General features: G+C 38.9%; 1 protein-coding gene across 3 annotated transcripts in view; it reads left to right on the forward strand.

The window, feature by feature from the left end:
* The window catches only part of ANTXR2 (ANTXR cell adhesion molecule 2), a 170621-nt gene that overhangs the window by 78488 nt on the left and 76105 nt on the right, over nucleotides 1-16028 (forward strand). For 2 of the 3 annotated variants that reach the window (XM_086704776.1, XM_086704774.1), the window contains exon 12: nucleotides 12585-12680. The exons of the other annotated variant lie outside the window; for it this stretch is intronic. In XM_086704776.1, coding sequence (XP_086560902.1) covers nucleotides 12585-12680 — 96 coding nt within the window. The remainder of the gene's footprint in view (nucleotides 1-12584; nucleotides 12681-16028) is intronic. 3 annotated transcript variants of the gene reach the window in all.

A 16028-nucleotide genomic window follows, 5' to 3' on the forward strand; every position in this document is an offset into this window, starting at 1 on the left:
GAAGGTTGGGTTATTGTGTCTAAGACATTGATCACGTTTTTGAAATTATGAGTGTGTTTTAATGGTGAGCTCATATTTTTGTCCCTTTTAAATGTTGGTGCTTTCTAACATGAGTAAATAATTTGATTTCAATAGTTTGCTATATCTTAGTTTGAAACTCTGTTTTAGTTGAGATGATTGATTTGTATTACCTAAGATGCAATAATTTCAAATGTAAACTTTGTTGTTAAGATGGTGTTTTCCTTGTAGATAAGTTTTAGGGTTCATGGAAAGTTTTCATATTCAGTTGAACATGAAAACAGAAAGCACTAAAAGGGACTGATCACATGGCTATTATTTTTATGAGTATATTATCTTTGTAAAAAGTACAGTAATCAAAGCAAGAAACCCCAAATTCTTGCCCTTCAAAATACCAAAATTACAAACCAAAACATTTTCTCACATCTCATGGTTGCATGGGTTTATATTTTGATCTTCATTTTTTAAGAAATGTTTTCATTTTTATTTATTTTGAGAGAGAGGGGGAGAGAGAGCAGGAACGGGACAGAGACAGAGGGAGAGAATCCCAAGCAGCCTCCACGTTGCCAGGGCAGAGGACTTGAATCCACAAACCATGAGATTATGACCTGAGCCTAAATCAGGAGTCAGATGCTTAACTGACTGAGCCACCTAGGTGTCCCTTCCTTCAAAAAACAAAGTAACTCAATATTATCTGTATAGAGACAGTTGTCTTTCTCACTGTAAGAAACCATTGCAAGGAAAACAAACATCCATAAGGACCTTGGGCCACTACTAAATTTTCTGGATAACTCTTTATCAACACCTGTCTCTGTTTGAAAATATCTAGGTTTTTTTTTCTCTCTTCATTTGCAATTCATGTTGCAATTTGCAAGTTTTCTTGTCTCTCAGGATGTGGTTAGATTACAAATTACGTAGTTTCTCAGTGATTAGCTCACTAAATGATACTCTTTCTCCGTCCTTCCTCTTATTCTGTTCCTCTAGCCATCTCTTCTCATCCTTGTATAGGATACAAAGACTTGTATCCCATAGGCACTCACAATTTTGGTGTGCAGGGAAGCTGAGGTTAAATGACTCATTTTCGAATTTACAAGTCATTGTACTTTTAAGGGAGTCTTCTAGGTCTTTCCAGTTCTCAGGAGAGCACATTGTGACTCAAGGTAGTTTAAGAGTAAGGTGATTTTAGAAAGAGTGACATTGGTTGTGTCAGAGATGGAGAGAGTGAAGGTGCAAGTTGTAATATTAAGTAAGGGATGAAAGTAATTTTTGTTGCAAACGTGAGATATGAATAAAGACTTGAGGAAGGTGTGAACGTGAACCCTGAAGACCACCCAAGGGAAGAGTGTTTTATGCAGCAGGAGCAGCTAGAACAAAGCCTAAAGGGTCATTCTGTCTGACAAATTTAAAGCAAAGCAAGGTGGCCAGTGGGCTGGAATGGAGGTATCCTGGGAGAGCAGGAGTCTCAAGAAGAGTAGGAGAGAATGGGGGGGGGGGGGGGGCGGGGAAGGGGACTGATTGGATAGGGTTTTGTAAGTCATTAAGGACGTGAGTTTTTCTTCTGAGTGAATTGGGAAGCCATTGTAAGGTGACATGATATGACTTAATACTTTGAAAGGATCATTCTGGCTACTGTGTATAAATAGATTTTGCAGAGAGGGGCAAATGTGGAAATACAGAGACTAATTCCTTGCCGAATTCAGTAATCTAGGAGAGGGGAGAATGACTCCACTAAATGTGAGATAGTGAGAAGTGATTGGATTTGAATACATCTGTGTAAAGATGGAATCTATGGGATGCCTAGACAGAGTAGATGTGGGTGTGAGAGAAGGACATTCACAGTAATTCTTTTTTTTTTATTTAAAAAAATTTTTTTAATGTTTATTTATTTTTGAGAGAGACAGAGACAGAGCTTGAGTGGGGGAGGGTCAGAGAGAGAGGGAGACACAGAATTGGAAGCAAGCTCCAGGCTCCGAGCTGTCAGCACAGAACCCGATGCAGGGCTCGAACCCACGGACGGTGAGATCATGACCTGAGCCAAAGTCGGATGCCCAACCTACTGAGCCACCCAAGCACCCCCACAATAATTCTAAGTGTTTTCACATGAGGGACTAGAAGAACATGTTGTCATCAGGTAGAGCAGTGTTTGGAAAAAGATGAGGACTTCTTTTGTTTTGGAAATGTTGAGTGAAAGATGTCTATACAGCCATTTCAGTGGAAATATCATAAAGCTGTTGAATATACAAGTCGGGAATTCCAGAGAGAGGTCTGGGTTGAAAGTACACATTTGGGCATTGTATAGAGTGAAGTAGTCAGTGAAATTCCACATGATTTTTACTGAAAAAAGAAAAAGAAAGTGACTTTCAAGAGGTTAGAGCAAGAAGAGAAAGAGCACCAGAGAAAGGTTTTGTTTTGTTTTAATTTGGAGAATAGTTGACATACAGTATTGTATTAGTTTCTGGCGTACAGCATGGCTGATTTGATATTTACGTACATTTCGAAATGGTGACCGCCATAAGTGTAGTTACCATCTGTCACTATACAGAGTTGTTACCATATTACTGACTATGTTCCCTGTGCTGTACGTTATATCCCCGTGTTTCATGTGTTTTATAACTGGAAGATGGTACTTCTTAATCCCCTTCACCAGTTTCATCCATACCCCCAAATCCCTCCCCTTTGGCAACCACCAGTTTGTTTTTGAGAAAGGTTTTGTATTCATGGAGGAATCAGGATAAACTGGGTCCTGAAAGGAAAGCAGGACCTAGGCAAGAAGAAAGGAGGGAAAAGCCGATTACAGATGAAGAGAAAAATGAAATTGAGGGTGGATGTATTTGATTGGAGTGAAGATGGGAGGGAATCTTGAAAATAGAAAATTTAGACCAGATTATCAGTAGCCTCAAAGACGAAAACAACCAGGTGGAGTTTAGAGTTCATCCCATAGGCCTGTGGTTCCTAAACCCCAGTGCACAGAAGTCCGTGCTGAAATGAAAAAAGAAAAGAAAATGGATTATATTTTTCATAATGCTAGATTTATTCAACTTGAAAGAATTCTTTTATTCTGAAATTGTTCTTTCTGCCACTTTAATTTTGCAATATCCTTTAACTGAAGAAACGATAACTGTAATAATTTGTTGGATCAGCCCTTCCTTCGTTTTTTATTCCCTCCTTCCCTCTCTCTTCCCTCCTGGCTCTCCTTTCTTCCTTGGAATGGGAGAAATATGTAACAATAAAGAAAAACTGCACTCAACAACATTAAACAGGTAAGGAAGACCTTATTCAAGGTTATTATAAGGGTGCCTGACTGGAGCATGTGACTCTTGATCTTGGGGTTGTGGGTTCAAGCCCCACATTGGGTATAGAGATTACTTAAAAAATAAAATCTTGGAGTGCCTGGGTGGCTCAGTCGGTTAAGCGTCCGACTTCGGCTCAGGTCATGATCTCACAGTTCGTGAGTTCGAGCCCCGCATCGGGCTCTGTGCTGACAGCTCAGAGCCTGGAGCCTGCTTCTGATTCTGTGTCTCCCTCTCTCTCTGGCCCTTCCCCTCTTGAGCTCTGTCTCTCTCTCTCTCTCAACAATAAGTAAACATTAAAAAAATAATAATAATAAAATAAAATAAAATCTTAAAAAAAAAAGACTATTGCAATAGGGGAGAGATTGAACTCAACAGAGGTGGGACAAGGGAGGGGAAGGAATTGCAGGCCACCTGTATATGCTAACTGGTTTTACCCAAAATAGAAATAAACTTTCTCTTATTTTACTGACAGGGGGTAGTGTTAAAATTTGGAGCTAGGCACCCATGAAGTTAGGCTACTGCCCTTCCACAGAGACTGGGAGATAGGGTTACCATCTTGTTTGGTGAATACATTTCAAGGGGGTAGCTCTCAGGTTGAGAGAGACCTTCCCCCTTGGATCTGTAAAACTGGAAAGAGACTTAAATATATTTCAAAGAGGGAGGGAAAGATTTTGCAATTAGAAGTTTTCTTTTTTTTCTTTTTTTTTAAGCTATGAGCACAGTGCCAGACCATTCAATATTTATTCAATCAAGAATGCTAATTCAGCTGTATATAAACTAACAGGAGGAGACAGATATGCAAACATATCAGGGCAATGGTATTATACAACAGATAACACTGTTATCTGTGTGAAGTAGGTATTATTTTTTTTCAATATATGAAATTTATTGTCAAATTGGTTTCCATACAACACCCAGTGCTCATCCCAAAAGGTGCCCTCCTCTATACCCATCACCCACCCTCCTCTCCCTCCCACCCCTTGCAATTAGAAGTTTTCTAAAGTAGATTCTCTCAAAAAAAAAAAGGGAGGTCATGGACCTATTGCCAAGAGGAAACTTATCTGAAGTTTAATCAAGATGAGGAAAAATGTAAGCCTATGTTGGTCAATAGAATTAGTGAAGTGAATGAGAGAAGGAACAGTTCAAGAAATGGGAAAACCAGGACACTTACTATATAAAGGAGCCGAAGGAAGATGGAACTCCAATATGAAAAGAAGGCAGCATTAAGTGCTTCAGAGAGGTGAAAGAGGAAAGGTCAGAGGGGTCACAGTTACCTTGATGCTTCAGTCTAGGTTGATGATGTATAGTTTTCTGTGGGAATTTTATTATTCCAGTAATTATTATAGGATAATAAATACTATAATTTTCATTATTGTATTGCTAATAATCATAGCATAATTCATTTTTCCTATTAGAATAGTCATTATTTTGTACTCAAACTCAAATATCTCTAGTGTGTGGCAGTGATATTATATAACATTTGTAGATGTGAAAAGTGAGACCATTGCCATGAGATGCTCCTGCTGATGTGTGCATTAAGTCTCTTTTCAAAACAGACTAGGATAGTGGGTAAGATGATGATAAACACTCGGGTGTTGTATTAAGTGGTATTCAGTCTGTCAGGCATTTTCAGATATGATGAGATGCAGTTAGTAGTATTACTCATTCTAGGATGATGCTTTTGGCTTTCACAGATATTTGAAAGCCAATGAAAATAAAACACCATTGCTTTGGCAATCGATTAATCCTCATAGAAATCCCACAAATAAAGCAGCCCTTCTGTGTGCTCCCAGGGCATCCAGGCTCAGTTCTGTTAAGGCACTACGTCACTGAACTGTAATTTCCTGTTTACTTCTGGGCTTTTCTTACTTGTTTCGAGATATTGACAGCAGGGCCTGTCTCACTCCCTGCCTTCCTCCCAGTACTTGGTCCTTACACAGGGCTTGTGCTCCAAAATTATTTGTTAAATGAATGGATGTAGATCTAGTTTACAAGTGGGCAAATGAAGCTTCGATTTATGAGATTTAAGATTAGGGCCCAAGGAGGGCTTGTATTTAGACAGTCATCTCTCTTTATCTATGTCAGAAGATCTCCTAAATGTGTCTCTGCTTAAAAAAAAATAGTGAAAGGTATCTTTCTTCCCCCTTTGAACCACTGTTCTTCTGACTCTTGACATAACAGTATCAAAAGGGTTTCTTGAGCACACAATGCCAGACACTGTGCTAAGCACTATACATGTGCTAAGCACTTTATGACTTCATTTAATACTTAAAACTTAAGAGGAGGCTCTTACTGTTACCTTAATCTTACAGATGAGGAACAGAGAGCCACCTCTTAATCTCTCGTACACATATATGCAAACACATCAGAAGGTGCTTCTTCTATTAGGTAGACCCAACCCTCAGCAGGGGGTATGGCTTGATGAGAAAGAACATCGGTTGATTTTAGCTCTCACTGCCCCTGAGAGGGGGGACATGGAGCCTGGAGGCTCTAAAGGTTAAATTATCTGCTCATATCAAGTAGGTGGCAGAATCAACAATTGAATCCAAGTCTGTCTCCGCCCACCCTGGCCTGACCACTTGTGCAAACTGCCATTTGTAACTAGGTCCTAATTTGATTTATATAAAACAGGGGTTGGCAACTTTTTTTTTTTCCTGTAAAAGGTCAGATAGTAAATATTTCAGGGTTTCAGGGCTACACAATTTCCATCACAGCTACTCAACTCTGCCATTCTAGCACAAAGGCATCTGTAAATACTATGTAAACAAATCCATGTGGCTGGTTCAACAAAGCTATGTACACTGAAATTTGAATTTTATGTAACATATTCTTTTATTATTATTATTATTTGAGAGGGAAATGGGAGAGGGGCAGAGGGAGAGACACAGAGAGAGAGAATCCCAAGCAGGTGCCATACTAAGCGTGGAGCTCGATGGAGGGCTTGATCCCACAACCTGGGATCATGACCTGAGCTGAAATCAAGAATTGGACAATCAACTGGCTGAGCCACCCAGGCGCCCCATAACGTTTTTGTTTTTGTTTTTGTTTTAATTTCTTTTGGCTATGTAGTAAGATAAAAGAAAAAAAATCTTAACTTGCCAGGGGTTTTATGAAACACATGAGCTGATTTGGCCTTTGGGACATAGTTTGCTAATTCCTGATATCAAATGTTCCAAAAGAATCCATCACCCATTCTGTTACTGATTTTTCTTCCCTGAACTCTAAATACATAGAAACAAAAATTGTGGAGACCCATTTCCCCTTCTCTGAGTCTCTCTTTGTTTTTTGTTTTTTGTGGTTTTTTGTTTGTTTGTTTGTTTTTTTAATGTGGTTGCTGTGATTAATTATTTTCTAGGTAGCTTACAACACTTTTGAAATTTTTGAGTGATTCTTTTCTCATAGTTATTTTGCAAGTACAGTACTGACTGATTTGTTTAAAAAGTTTTTTTTAATGCTTATTATTATTATTTTTTTTTTGAGACAGACAGAGACAGAGTATGAATGGGGGGAGGGGCAGAGAGAGAGGGAGACACAGAATCCAAAGCAGCCTCCAGGCTCTGAGTTGTCAGTACAGAGCCTGATGCGGGACTCGAACTCATGAGCAGTGAGATCATGACCTCAGCCGAAGTCGGACGCTTAACCGACTGAGCCACCCAGGCGCCTGTGACTGATTTGTTTTTATACTTCTATGATTCTCTCAGCCAGAATTTCACTTACATTAGGCAGAGTGAAGTTTTTGATTGGAAAACTTACTTTTAATGGAGTAAAGGAAATCAGATGCAGATGAAATTCAAAAACTTAGTGTGTCCAGGATGACTACAAAATATGTTCTTTCTACCCCACTGTCGAGCTCAAGGCTCTGGTATGTCCTCAGTTAACCCTTAAAAGAGTTTTGGCTTCATAGCTATAACCATCATCTGGGTAGTAAGTCTCAAACTGGACTCCTCAGCTAACTTGCACAACCTACTCTTCACAGACATGTGAGAATGCCATTTTTTCAAAACTATGGTTAGAAAGATTCAGTCCAACAAATGGCCAAAAGAAAGGTTATCCAACAAATGGACATTAATCCAACAGATGGCCAAGTCTCTCTGTATTAAAAAGAACTACCACTTTTGAGAACTTTGTGTTTCATACCCTCTCTTCAGCTTCTTCAGGTGCTACTAAATCCCCTCTACCTATGTTCCACCCAAAGTTGTCTTTCTCTTGTCCTTGAAGAAGCCACTATTTCTACCATACTTTCTCCCTGCACTTTCTTACTTCCTCAAAGTGGTCCTCTTAGAACTATAGACCAGGTTCATCTCTACTTGTCTCTATCGTAGTTGCCTTCCTTGCTCAAACCTTGCTCAAGGTTTGTCTCTCCAGCTAACCTGTGGGCTTCATGAAGACTTGTCCAACTTGGTAACTTTGGCACCTACTTATTTAAAAAGTGGCTTGTAGTTTCTGCCTGTGACACAGATCTATGTGTCATCATGGCTAGTTTCATTTGTCTCCTAAGTCTGCAGTTTTCATCTTGCTGTCTGCTCTTAGGACTGAAGTCTATGTGTTTGACCTTTCCTTAATTTGTTTATAAAGCTATGTGAACAATGAAATTATTTCCCTTTAAAGATGAAGTCTTTCATGCTCGGATAATGGCTCTGGAAAATGAAAACAACAGAACTGGGAAAGCCTGAATTTGTATCCAGTTAACTGAGCTAATTTTTGGGACTGGGGCATCCAGGGACTGTGTCATATACTTATGGCACTGATGGCAAGGTTGGGCTATATTATATTCTTTGCTTCCTTTGACCTGCTTTCCATCATGCTCAGGTTAAATTTGATAAAGATTAGGTCTGTAGGTCTTTAGAAAGTGTGTATTTTCGGGGTACATGGGTGACTCAGTTGGTTAAGTGTCTGACTTCGGCTCAGGTCGTGATCTCACTTTGAGTGAGTTTGAGCTGCGAGTCTGTGCTGACAGCTCAGAGCCTGGAGCCTGCTTCAGATTCTTTGTCTCCCTCTCTCTCTGCTCCTCTCCCACTCATGCTCTATCTCTCTTCGTCTCTCAAAAATAAATAAATATTAAAAAAAATTAAAAAGAAAAAGAAAGTGTGTATTTTCTTTTTAATTTTATTGAAGGTGAATCTTTGGAGTCCGTTGACATGACAATATTGTCATAATAAATATATATTTGTGTGTGGATGTGCATAGTGTCTTATTAATGTTCCTAATAGAGTTATTTTTTTGGAGGAAAAATTAAGAATTTTCACTGCCTATCATGGTGAGCCCATCTACTGTATATTCTGTCAGTATGATTTTCTGAATTTCCTGCTAATGACACATTCATAGAAAGAAAAAAAAGACACCAATAAAATTTTAGCAGATTCGTATCTTCTGGTTGCATGTTCTTATTTCTGAACACAGAGTTTGAATTCTAAGAAAAGAGGAAACCAAATGTTCATAGAACCTTTTTGAAAACTGTATAGCACAGACAAGTGGTGAGCCATTTCCATGAGTGCTGTGACTAGATCCTAATGTGGGAAAAGACTGGTAGGGAATGCTGTATTCATTCTGTACATAAACAGTCAGATGGGGAGTATCTTATATAAGACCTTATATTTGAAGGTAGAATCATGAATTTATGCATTTGACAGCATTTCTGCCATAGGATATCACATTTTTCTATGTGTTTCTTTGACATTCTTTTCCTGTCATATTCCTGTTTGCCTAGATTTTAGAGCTTAGCGTAATCAAGGCTGTGGAGAGTCACATGATTTGTTCATGAATGTTTAGAAGTCTGTGTAGAAAGATGTACTTTGAGTATTTCTTAGGTAGCCTGATGTGTGTTCTGAATTGTTTTCTTTGACTTTAGGAACAGAGAACTTAGATATTTGCCTGAAAATTTCTGAAAAGTATTTATATTCTCTCTCTCTCTGTCACACATATGTACACACACACACACATACACACACACACACACACAGGAATTTCTATGTGCAAGACAGTGAGTGATTTAGATATTTCAGATATATTAATAACTAGATTTGAGATTATATTTTCATTCTACCAAACTCCACATCAAGAAATTGCTACATGAGTCCATGTCTTTTTGTTTCTTATATTTTAGGTTAATTCTTTATGGTAAATATCATGTAGTTGCATCTTCTAGAGCCTTAAGAATGGTCATATAGTGAATGATAGAACTCGGTGAAGATAGTGTGTGCCTGTGTGAAGTTTCGAAAGTTATGTTTGTTGTCTTCTGTGAGAAAAGTTAAATAAAATGATCAAAGATTCTAAGTGATACCTTGGTGGTGCCAGTTTGGGTTCATTTGCAACCTAATAGCAGCTACAGAAATTTACCTCCTATGGTTGTTCCCTCTTCCTTTCAGATGCAAAATCAGAAATCAAAGGATAGCTTTAATTGTTCATGTGTAGTTGAATCTTAATCTTCTGAAAGTTTCTGAAAGTAATGAATGTTTTATGGTTTATGCTGCTCTGAGAATTAATTATTTTAAAAGTAGATTTATTAAAACTGAAAGGCTGCTAGTAATTGGTATCTATAAACATTGATCTGTTTTGGGATAGTTTCCAAGCCACTATATGCTCATCGTTTTTCCTTTTTCTTCCTTTGTGATAATACCTGGTGTACAGGGAAATGATACGCATGTCAAGATTTTTCTGATTAGCTGAACCAAGTGTATTTGGCTAGCACTTCTTGCCACTTGTTTTGAAAACTACCTTCTCTTCTCTTCTCAGTTATTTACATGTAACTGTCTACATAGTGATTATTATCTCTTTTTGTGTGTATGGCATTATGTTTTGCACTTTAAATCCCACTATAAAATGTTCTGACTGAACACTACCACCATTGTCACTGAAACATCAGAAAGTCTCTCAGCTTTGATCGATCGATCCCATCAGTTCTCAGTGTGGATTCTAGGGAATCCTAAATTTAAATATTTAGATGTTTCAAATGTTATGAGAAAAACAATGGTTCTGTGCTGATGTAAGTTGAACTTCTTTACTGCAGAACCATTCAGATACTTAAAAGTATGTTAACATGCAGAATGATTTCCTACAAGAGAGAGATAAGAGTAATGGCTTTTTTCACAAAGAGTTTCATGCTTTGGGAACAACTGGCTTTCTTGTTTTGTAGATTAGAAAACCGTCCCTGAGAAATTAAACAACTTGCTTAAAATTAAACGTCTAGACTAATACTTTTAATGCAGTGCCATTCCAAGAGGGATACTGCTGAGTCCCCCCACACCTTGCCACCCCTCTCGCTGTCAGCTTTTGTGATACAAGTAGCTCATTCTGACCTCTGGGCTTGTACTTCTTATTTGTTTTGAATGACAGGACATGTATTTCTGAACAACTGCCCATGAAGTTCCAAATTCCCACCTGAAGAGTGTATTGATTTATTTACATTTTTTTTCTTCCCTGCATTCTTTCCAAGAAAGAAAGAAAGAAAGAAAGAAAGAAAGAAAGAAAGAAAGAAAGAAAGAAAGAAAGAAAAGGAAGGAAGGAAGGAAGGAAGGAAGGAAGGAAGGAAGGAAAGAAGGAAGGAAGGAAAGAAGGAAGGAAGGAAGGAAGGAAGGAAGGAAGGAAGGAAGGAAGGAAGGAAGAGAAAGACACACATACCAAAAAACAAAACATTATTACTGGGGATTCCAGAGTAGGATTTTAGAGACACGCTTTGTCCCGTTGGGAACTTTATCCCCACACTGAAAATTCAGTAAATACGAGTCTTCGCATCAGTGGCTTTTGTAGTCTAGTTTTTTAGAGTTCATTTTCTTAATGCCAAGTTCATAATTTTAAATGCCAAGCATGGAATGTACATGGGTAAGTAGGTTGGTTGTAACCCCATGGCTTTCTAGAGCTCCTAACGAATAGTGGCAGAAAAGAGAAATTAAAGAAATCAGTTTATCAAAAGTAAACAAACAGGGGCGCCTAGGTGGCTCAGTCGGTTAGGCGTATGACTTTGGCTCAGGTCATGATCTTGCAGTCTGGTCTGTGAGTTTGAGCCCCTCGTGGGGCTCTGTGCTGACAGCTCAGAGCCTGGAGCCTGCTTCGGATTCTGTGTCTCCCTCTCTCTCTGCCCCTCCCAAGCTCACACTCTGTCTCTCTCCCCCTCTCAAAAATAAACATTTTAAAAAAAACTAAAAAAAAAATTAAAAATAAATAAATTATGATAATGTTAAAGATTGAAGTACAGAGAACTATGAATTGTGTAATAAAGAGAGATGTTTTCTATCTTTTCTTTTTTTTAGAAAATTTTTATTAGTTGATGGAACACTTTGTTTTTGTTTGTTTTTCAGATTTTTATTTAAGTTATAGTTAGTTAACATATAGTGTAATATTAGTTTCAGGAGTAGAATTTAATGTTTCATCACTTACGTACAATACCCAGTGTTCATCATAACAGTTGCCCTCCTTAATACCCACCCATCTAGCCCATCTCCCACCCACCTCCCCTCCATCAACCCTCAGGTTATTCTCTATTGTTAAGAGTCTCTTATGGTTTATTTCAAGGAGGGGCATTTTCTAGCCAGAGGGTGCAAGACAGGCTTCCTGGGGAAGTGACTTAAGCTGAGCACTGTAGGATGAGTAGGTGGTGGTTACAGGAAGGGGATTGGAGGCAGAGGTAAGAGCAGGTTCCGTAGGGCTGGAGGATCTTGGCATTAGGAAGCGAGCAGACACCAGTGTGGTTCTTGAGTGGTTAGTGCTTGAGCTGTGGTGAGAAATCTTCTGGTATGTGAGTGCAGAGGTTGCTTTCTTGCACTGATGCATATGAACTGTTTGCCAACAAGAACCATTGTTGGTTTCTCATTTGCTTGGTGATTTTTGATATTCCTCTTGCCCTGGCATTTAAATACATAATGCAAGTAGTTTTCTATCATCAAAAAGTCTGGGAAAATGCTGCATACATTCTGCCCAGAAGTAATCATGCTTGCAATCAAAATAATCCATTCCCAGAGACAAAGATAGAGACCCAGACTGCCCATTCATATAACCCCAGATAGTGATTTTTCCTGCATTCTTTAAGCCATCATTTAAAAGTGTCTATAGCACTTTGGAAGGTTTTGTATTTATTATTGACTGTTTTAACATATATGAAATAGACTATAAAGGAATTTACCGAATTTAAAGGAATATAATAGAACTCTGATTTGACATCATTATGCTTTTCGCATCGTTTTCTGGTGTTTCCTTAAAAAAACAAAAACAAAAACATGTATTTGGGATTTAACTCTGCGCTTTACTGACCACTTTGTTTTTGTCTTCTGCCTCTTCTAGTCTAATGGGATTGCAGCCATCATTGCTATTTTGGTGTTACTGCTACTACTGGGCATTGGTTTGATGTGGTGGTTTTGGCCCCTGTGCTGCAAAGTGGTGAGTAAGGAGGATTTTCAACTCTACTTGTTTGTAAAGCAGTGAGATGTCAAGTAAAGCCTGGACTGTGAATCAATGCCACTTGGTCAACAACAGCAAAGTTTCAGTTAGCAAATTGAATTTTAGGAGCTTTTATTACTATAATAAGTTCTAGAAAACATGCATGCCAATAAATGTTTCTTATAAAACTTCATCTAAAAAAACATTTCAAAATGAAGCTTGGAGGGAGAAGGTGAGAGGGTGGGGGAAGAGGTAGTGGGGATAAAGGGCTTTCTACTGCAGTACAAAAGAATTTCCAGTAAGTTGAATGATACTTTCTGTTGGATTCCTGGGGAGAAGTTGCTAATCTGTCAGGTTTTCTTGTCAGTTGCTTATCGAATCTTTCATTACCTCTTTGGAAAATCTATTTCAGGATCATCTCTGCCTCTCAAAAAAACATTTTAGAAATAAATTGTGTGCAGATGTTAGGGTTGCACAGACAGTTTTGAAGTTACAACGGTTTATTTGAGTTATTTTTCCTGTTTGAGTAAAACCTTTGAAAGACTACAGGTTTATATTTGTTTTCTATCGCAACTTGAACAAATTGCTCTGCATTCCGTGGCTTAAAGCAACACAAACTTATTATCTAACAGTGATTTAATCACATATCCAAGATGGGTCTCACTGGACTAAACCGGGCTAAAAGGGAATGGCAGAGTTACATTCTTGTCTTAATGCTCTGGAGGAGAATCTGTTCCCTTGCCTTTTCTGGCTTCTAGAGACCACACACGTCCCTTGTTTCGTGGACCCCTTCCTCCATCTTCAAAGCCAGCAACATTGCATCTCTCTGACTATTCTTCTGTAGTTGCATCTCCCTCGGGTCTCAGCCAGCTGAGAAAGGACCTCCAATGTTAGGAAACCATGTGAAGAAATTGGACCCAGGTGGATAATCCATGATAATCTACCCTCTTAACATCCTTAACTTTATCATATCTGCCAAGTCCCTTTTGCTATGTAATGAAAATTGTTCATAGTTCCAGGGACAGCTTTGGGGGGACCATTATTCTGCCTACCACAGGATGGAATGTTGAGTAGTAAAGTTCAGCACATTTATGGGGCACCTGGGTGGCTCAGTCAGTTAAGCATCCGACTTTGGCTCAGGTCATGATCTCACGGCTTGTGAGTTCAAGCCCTGTGTCGGGCTCTGTGCTGACAGCTCAGAGCCTGGAGCCTCTTCAGATTCTGTGTCTTTCTCTCTCTGCTCGTCCCCCGCTCACACTCTGTCTCTCAAAAATAAATAAACGTTAAAAAATTTTTTTTAAGTTCAGCACATTTCACGCAACCCAATTTGGATTGTTCAAGTTTCATAGAAAAGATTATCCTGAAGAAGCACTCATTCAAAGCATACCTCCTACTTAGTTTGATAGTATTCTTTTTATTATCAGCATATTATGTAGAACTTTATATTCTGTAGATCACTGTGGTGTTGTACCTAATATTACTGGATTGCCTTTTTTCTCCCTCACCTTTGCTGACTAATTCCAAGTTCCTTATAATTTAAGGCACTACTTTGCATCACTCCTGCATTTATTATTAATTGTACTTCAGTCCGTTTTCATGAGTCAACTTTACAATCCTTTATCTCAGAGCAGTTGGCCCATATAAGAGGTATAGAATTAACTCAGACAATGGTAGAGACAAGAAGCATCCTGTCTCTTTGCTGAACTAATCAGTTTCCTGCCATAGCAGTTTATGCTCAGACAGTTTCCTGTTGTAATCTCGATCATCCTAGATATGGCTATTTTCAGGTGGCTAATGTTCTTGAGTCAAATTGAAAGCAGAAAGTTGCCCTAATATGATTTGTGCTCCTTGGTTTTTTAATTTAAATATGGCCGTGGTGGATGTCCTTTCCTTCCTTACTTTGCAGTTTCATTTATTATTGATCAGAGGGCTCAAAAGTGTCGAAGTATATGATTTTTTTTTAAAGACGTGTGAAAACCAAGATGGGCTTCTTTGGAGCATTGTTAGATGCTCCAAAAATGTGGGCAAAGTTTAAATGGAGGGGCATGAGTGTCCCAATAGCAACATTTATAAAGCACACTAAGAACATAAGGAGGAGGGATTTGCCAGAGTCACGGGGTTGTTTCAGAGAAACCTGACTGGGCTGATGACCCCACACTGAGTTTTGAATAATGAATAAGATGTTTGCAGTTGAGAGAGATTTCAGATGAAGTGTGTGTGTGGAATTATACTGAGTTATTCTGGCATGCTTTGGGGAGCACTAGGCTGAGGCTTACCTAGTGTGCCAGTGAAAGGGAAGTGTGAAAGATGGTTTGGGATTTAGGTAGGAATCTCATTTAGGGAGGCTTCCTCTGTCTTTTAGGAAGTTTGAGCTCACCCCAGGGATGATGAGAAGCCACTGGAGAGATTTGTTCAGTATAATCCCCTGAAAGAAGCTTTGCTTGCTTTACAGCAGTGTCTACTCAGGTCTGGTCCTGGTGAGGATTAAGTCTGTATCCAGCTGAGTTTCCATCAACAATTGAAATGGAAAGCCAGTGACAGATGATGCACCTTGGATATGGCCAAAGCAAAGGAATGCTAACAAAGTGCAGATAGGAGTTAAGGTAGAAGCTAAGTGAGCTAGGGAAAAATGAAGAGGTGATGTGAAGAAAGGGGCACAGGGACTTTAGCCTTGTGAAACAATCTTGAGAGTGTCAAAGGGTGTTGTGGTGCAATTGCAGGATATTTGTTTTACTTTGTTCCTTTTAGAGAATATGTTTGTGCAATGCTGGACTTAGAATGTAGTTAGCTAAATAATTCTTAGCAGTTAAATTATTAAGGATCAATTTAACTTTGACTATCTATTGTTACCAGTAATATTACTTTCTAATGTGAAATGAGATGCATTTATTTCAGCTTGGTGTTGTACAAATTTTGTTTTGTTTGAGTGCTTTTAAAGTACTAGTGGCAGGGGCACCTGGGTGGCTCAGTTGGTTGAGCATCAGTCGACTTCTGCTCAAGTCATGATCTCACGGTTTGTGAGTTTGAGCCCTGAATCAGGCTCTGTGCTGTCAGCACAGAGACAGTTTCGATCCTCTGTCCCCTCTATCCCTCCCCCCACCCCACCCACTCTTGCATGCCTTCTCTCTCTCTCTCTCTCAAACATAAATAAACATTTAAAAAAAATGAAGTACTAGTGGGAAACATTTAAATTTAATGTTTCTGGGGTGCCTGGATATCTCAGTCGGTTAAGTGTCTGACTTCAGCTCAGGTCATGAATTTGCTGTTTGTGGGTTTGAGCCCCATGTTGGGCTCTGTGCTGACAGTTCAGAGCCTGCTTCAGATTCTGTGTCTCCCTCTCTGTACCTT

The sequence above is a fragment of the Puma concolor genome, chromosome B1 (assembly GCF_028749965.1).
Source record: "Puma concolor isolate L17-30 chromosome B1, mPumCon1.1.hap2, whole genome shotgun sequence".
Lineage (NCBI taxonomy): Eukaryota > Metazoa > Chordata > Mammalia > Carnivora > Felidae > Puma > Puma concolor.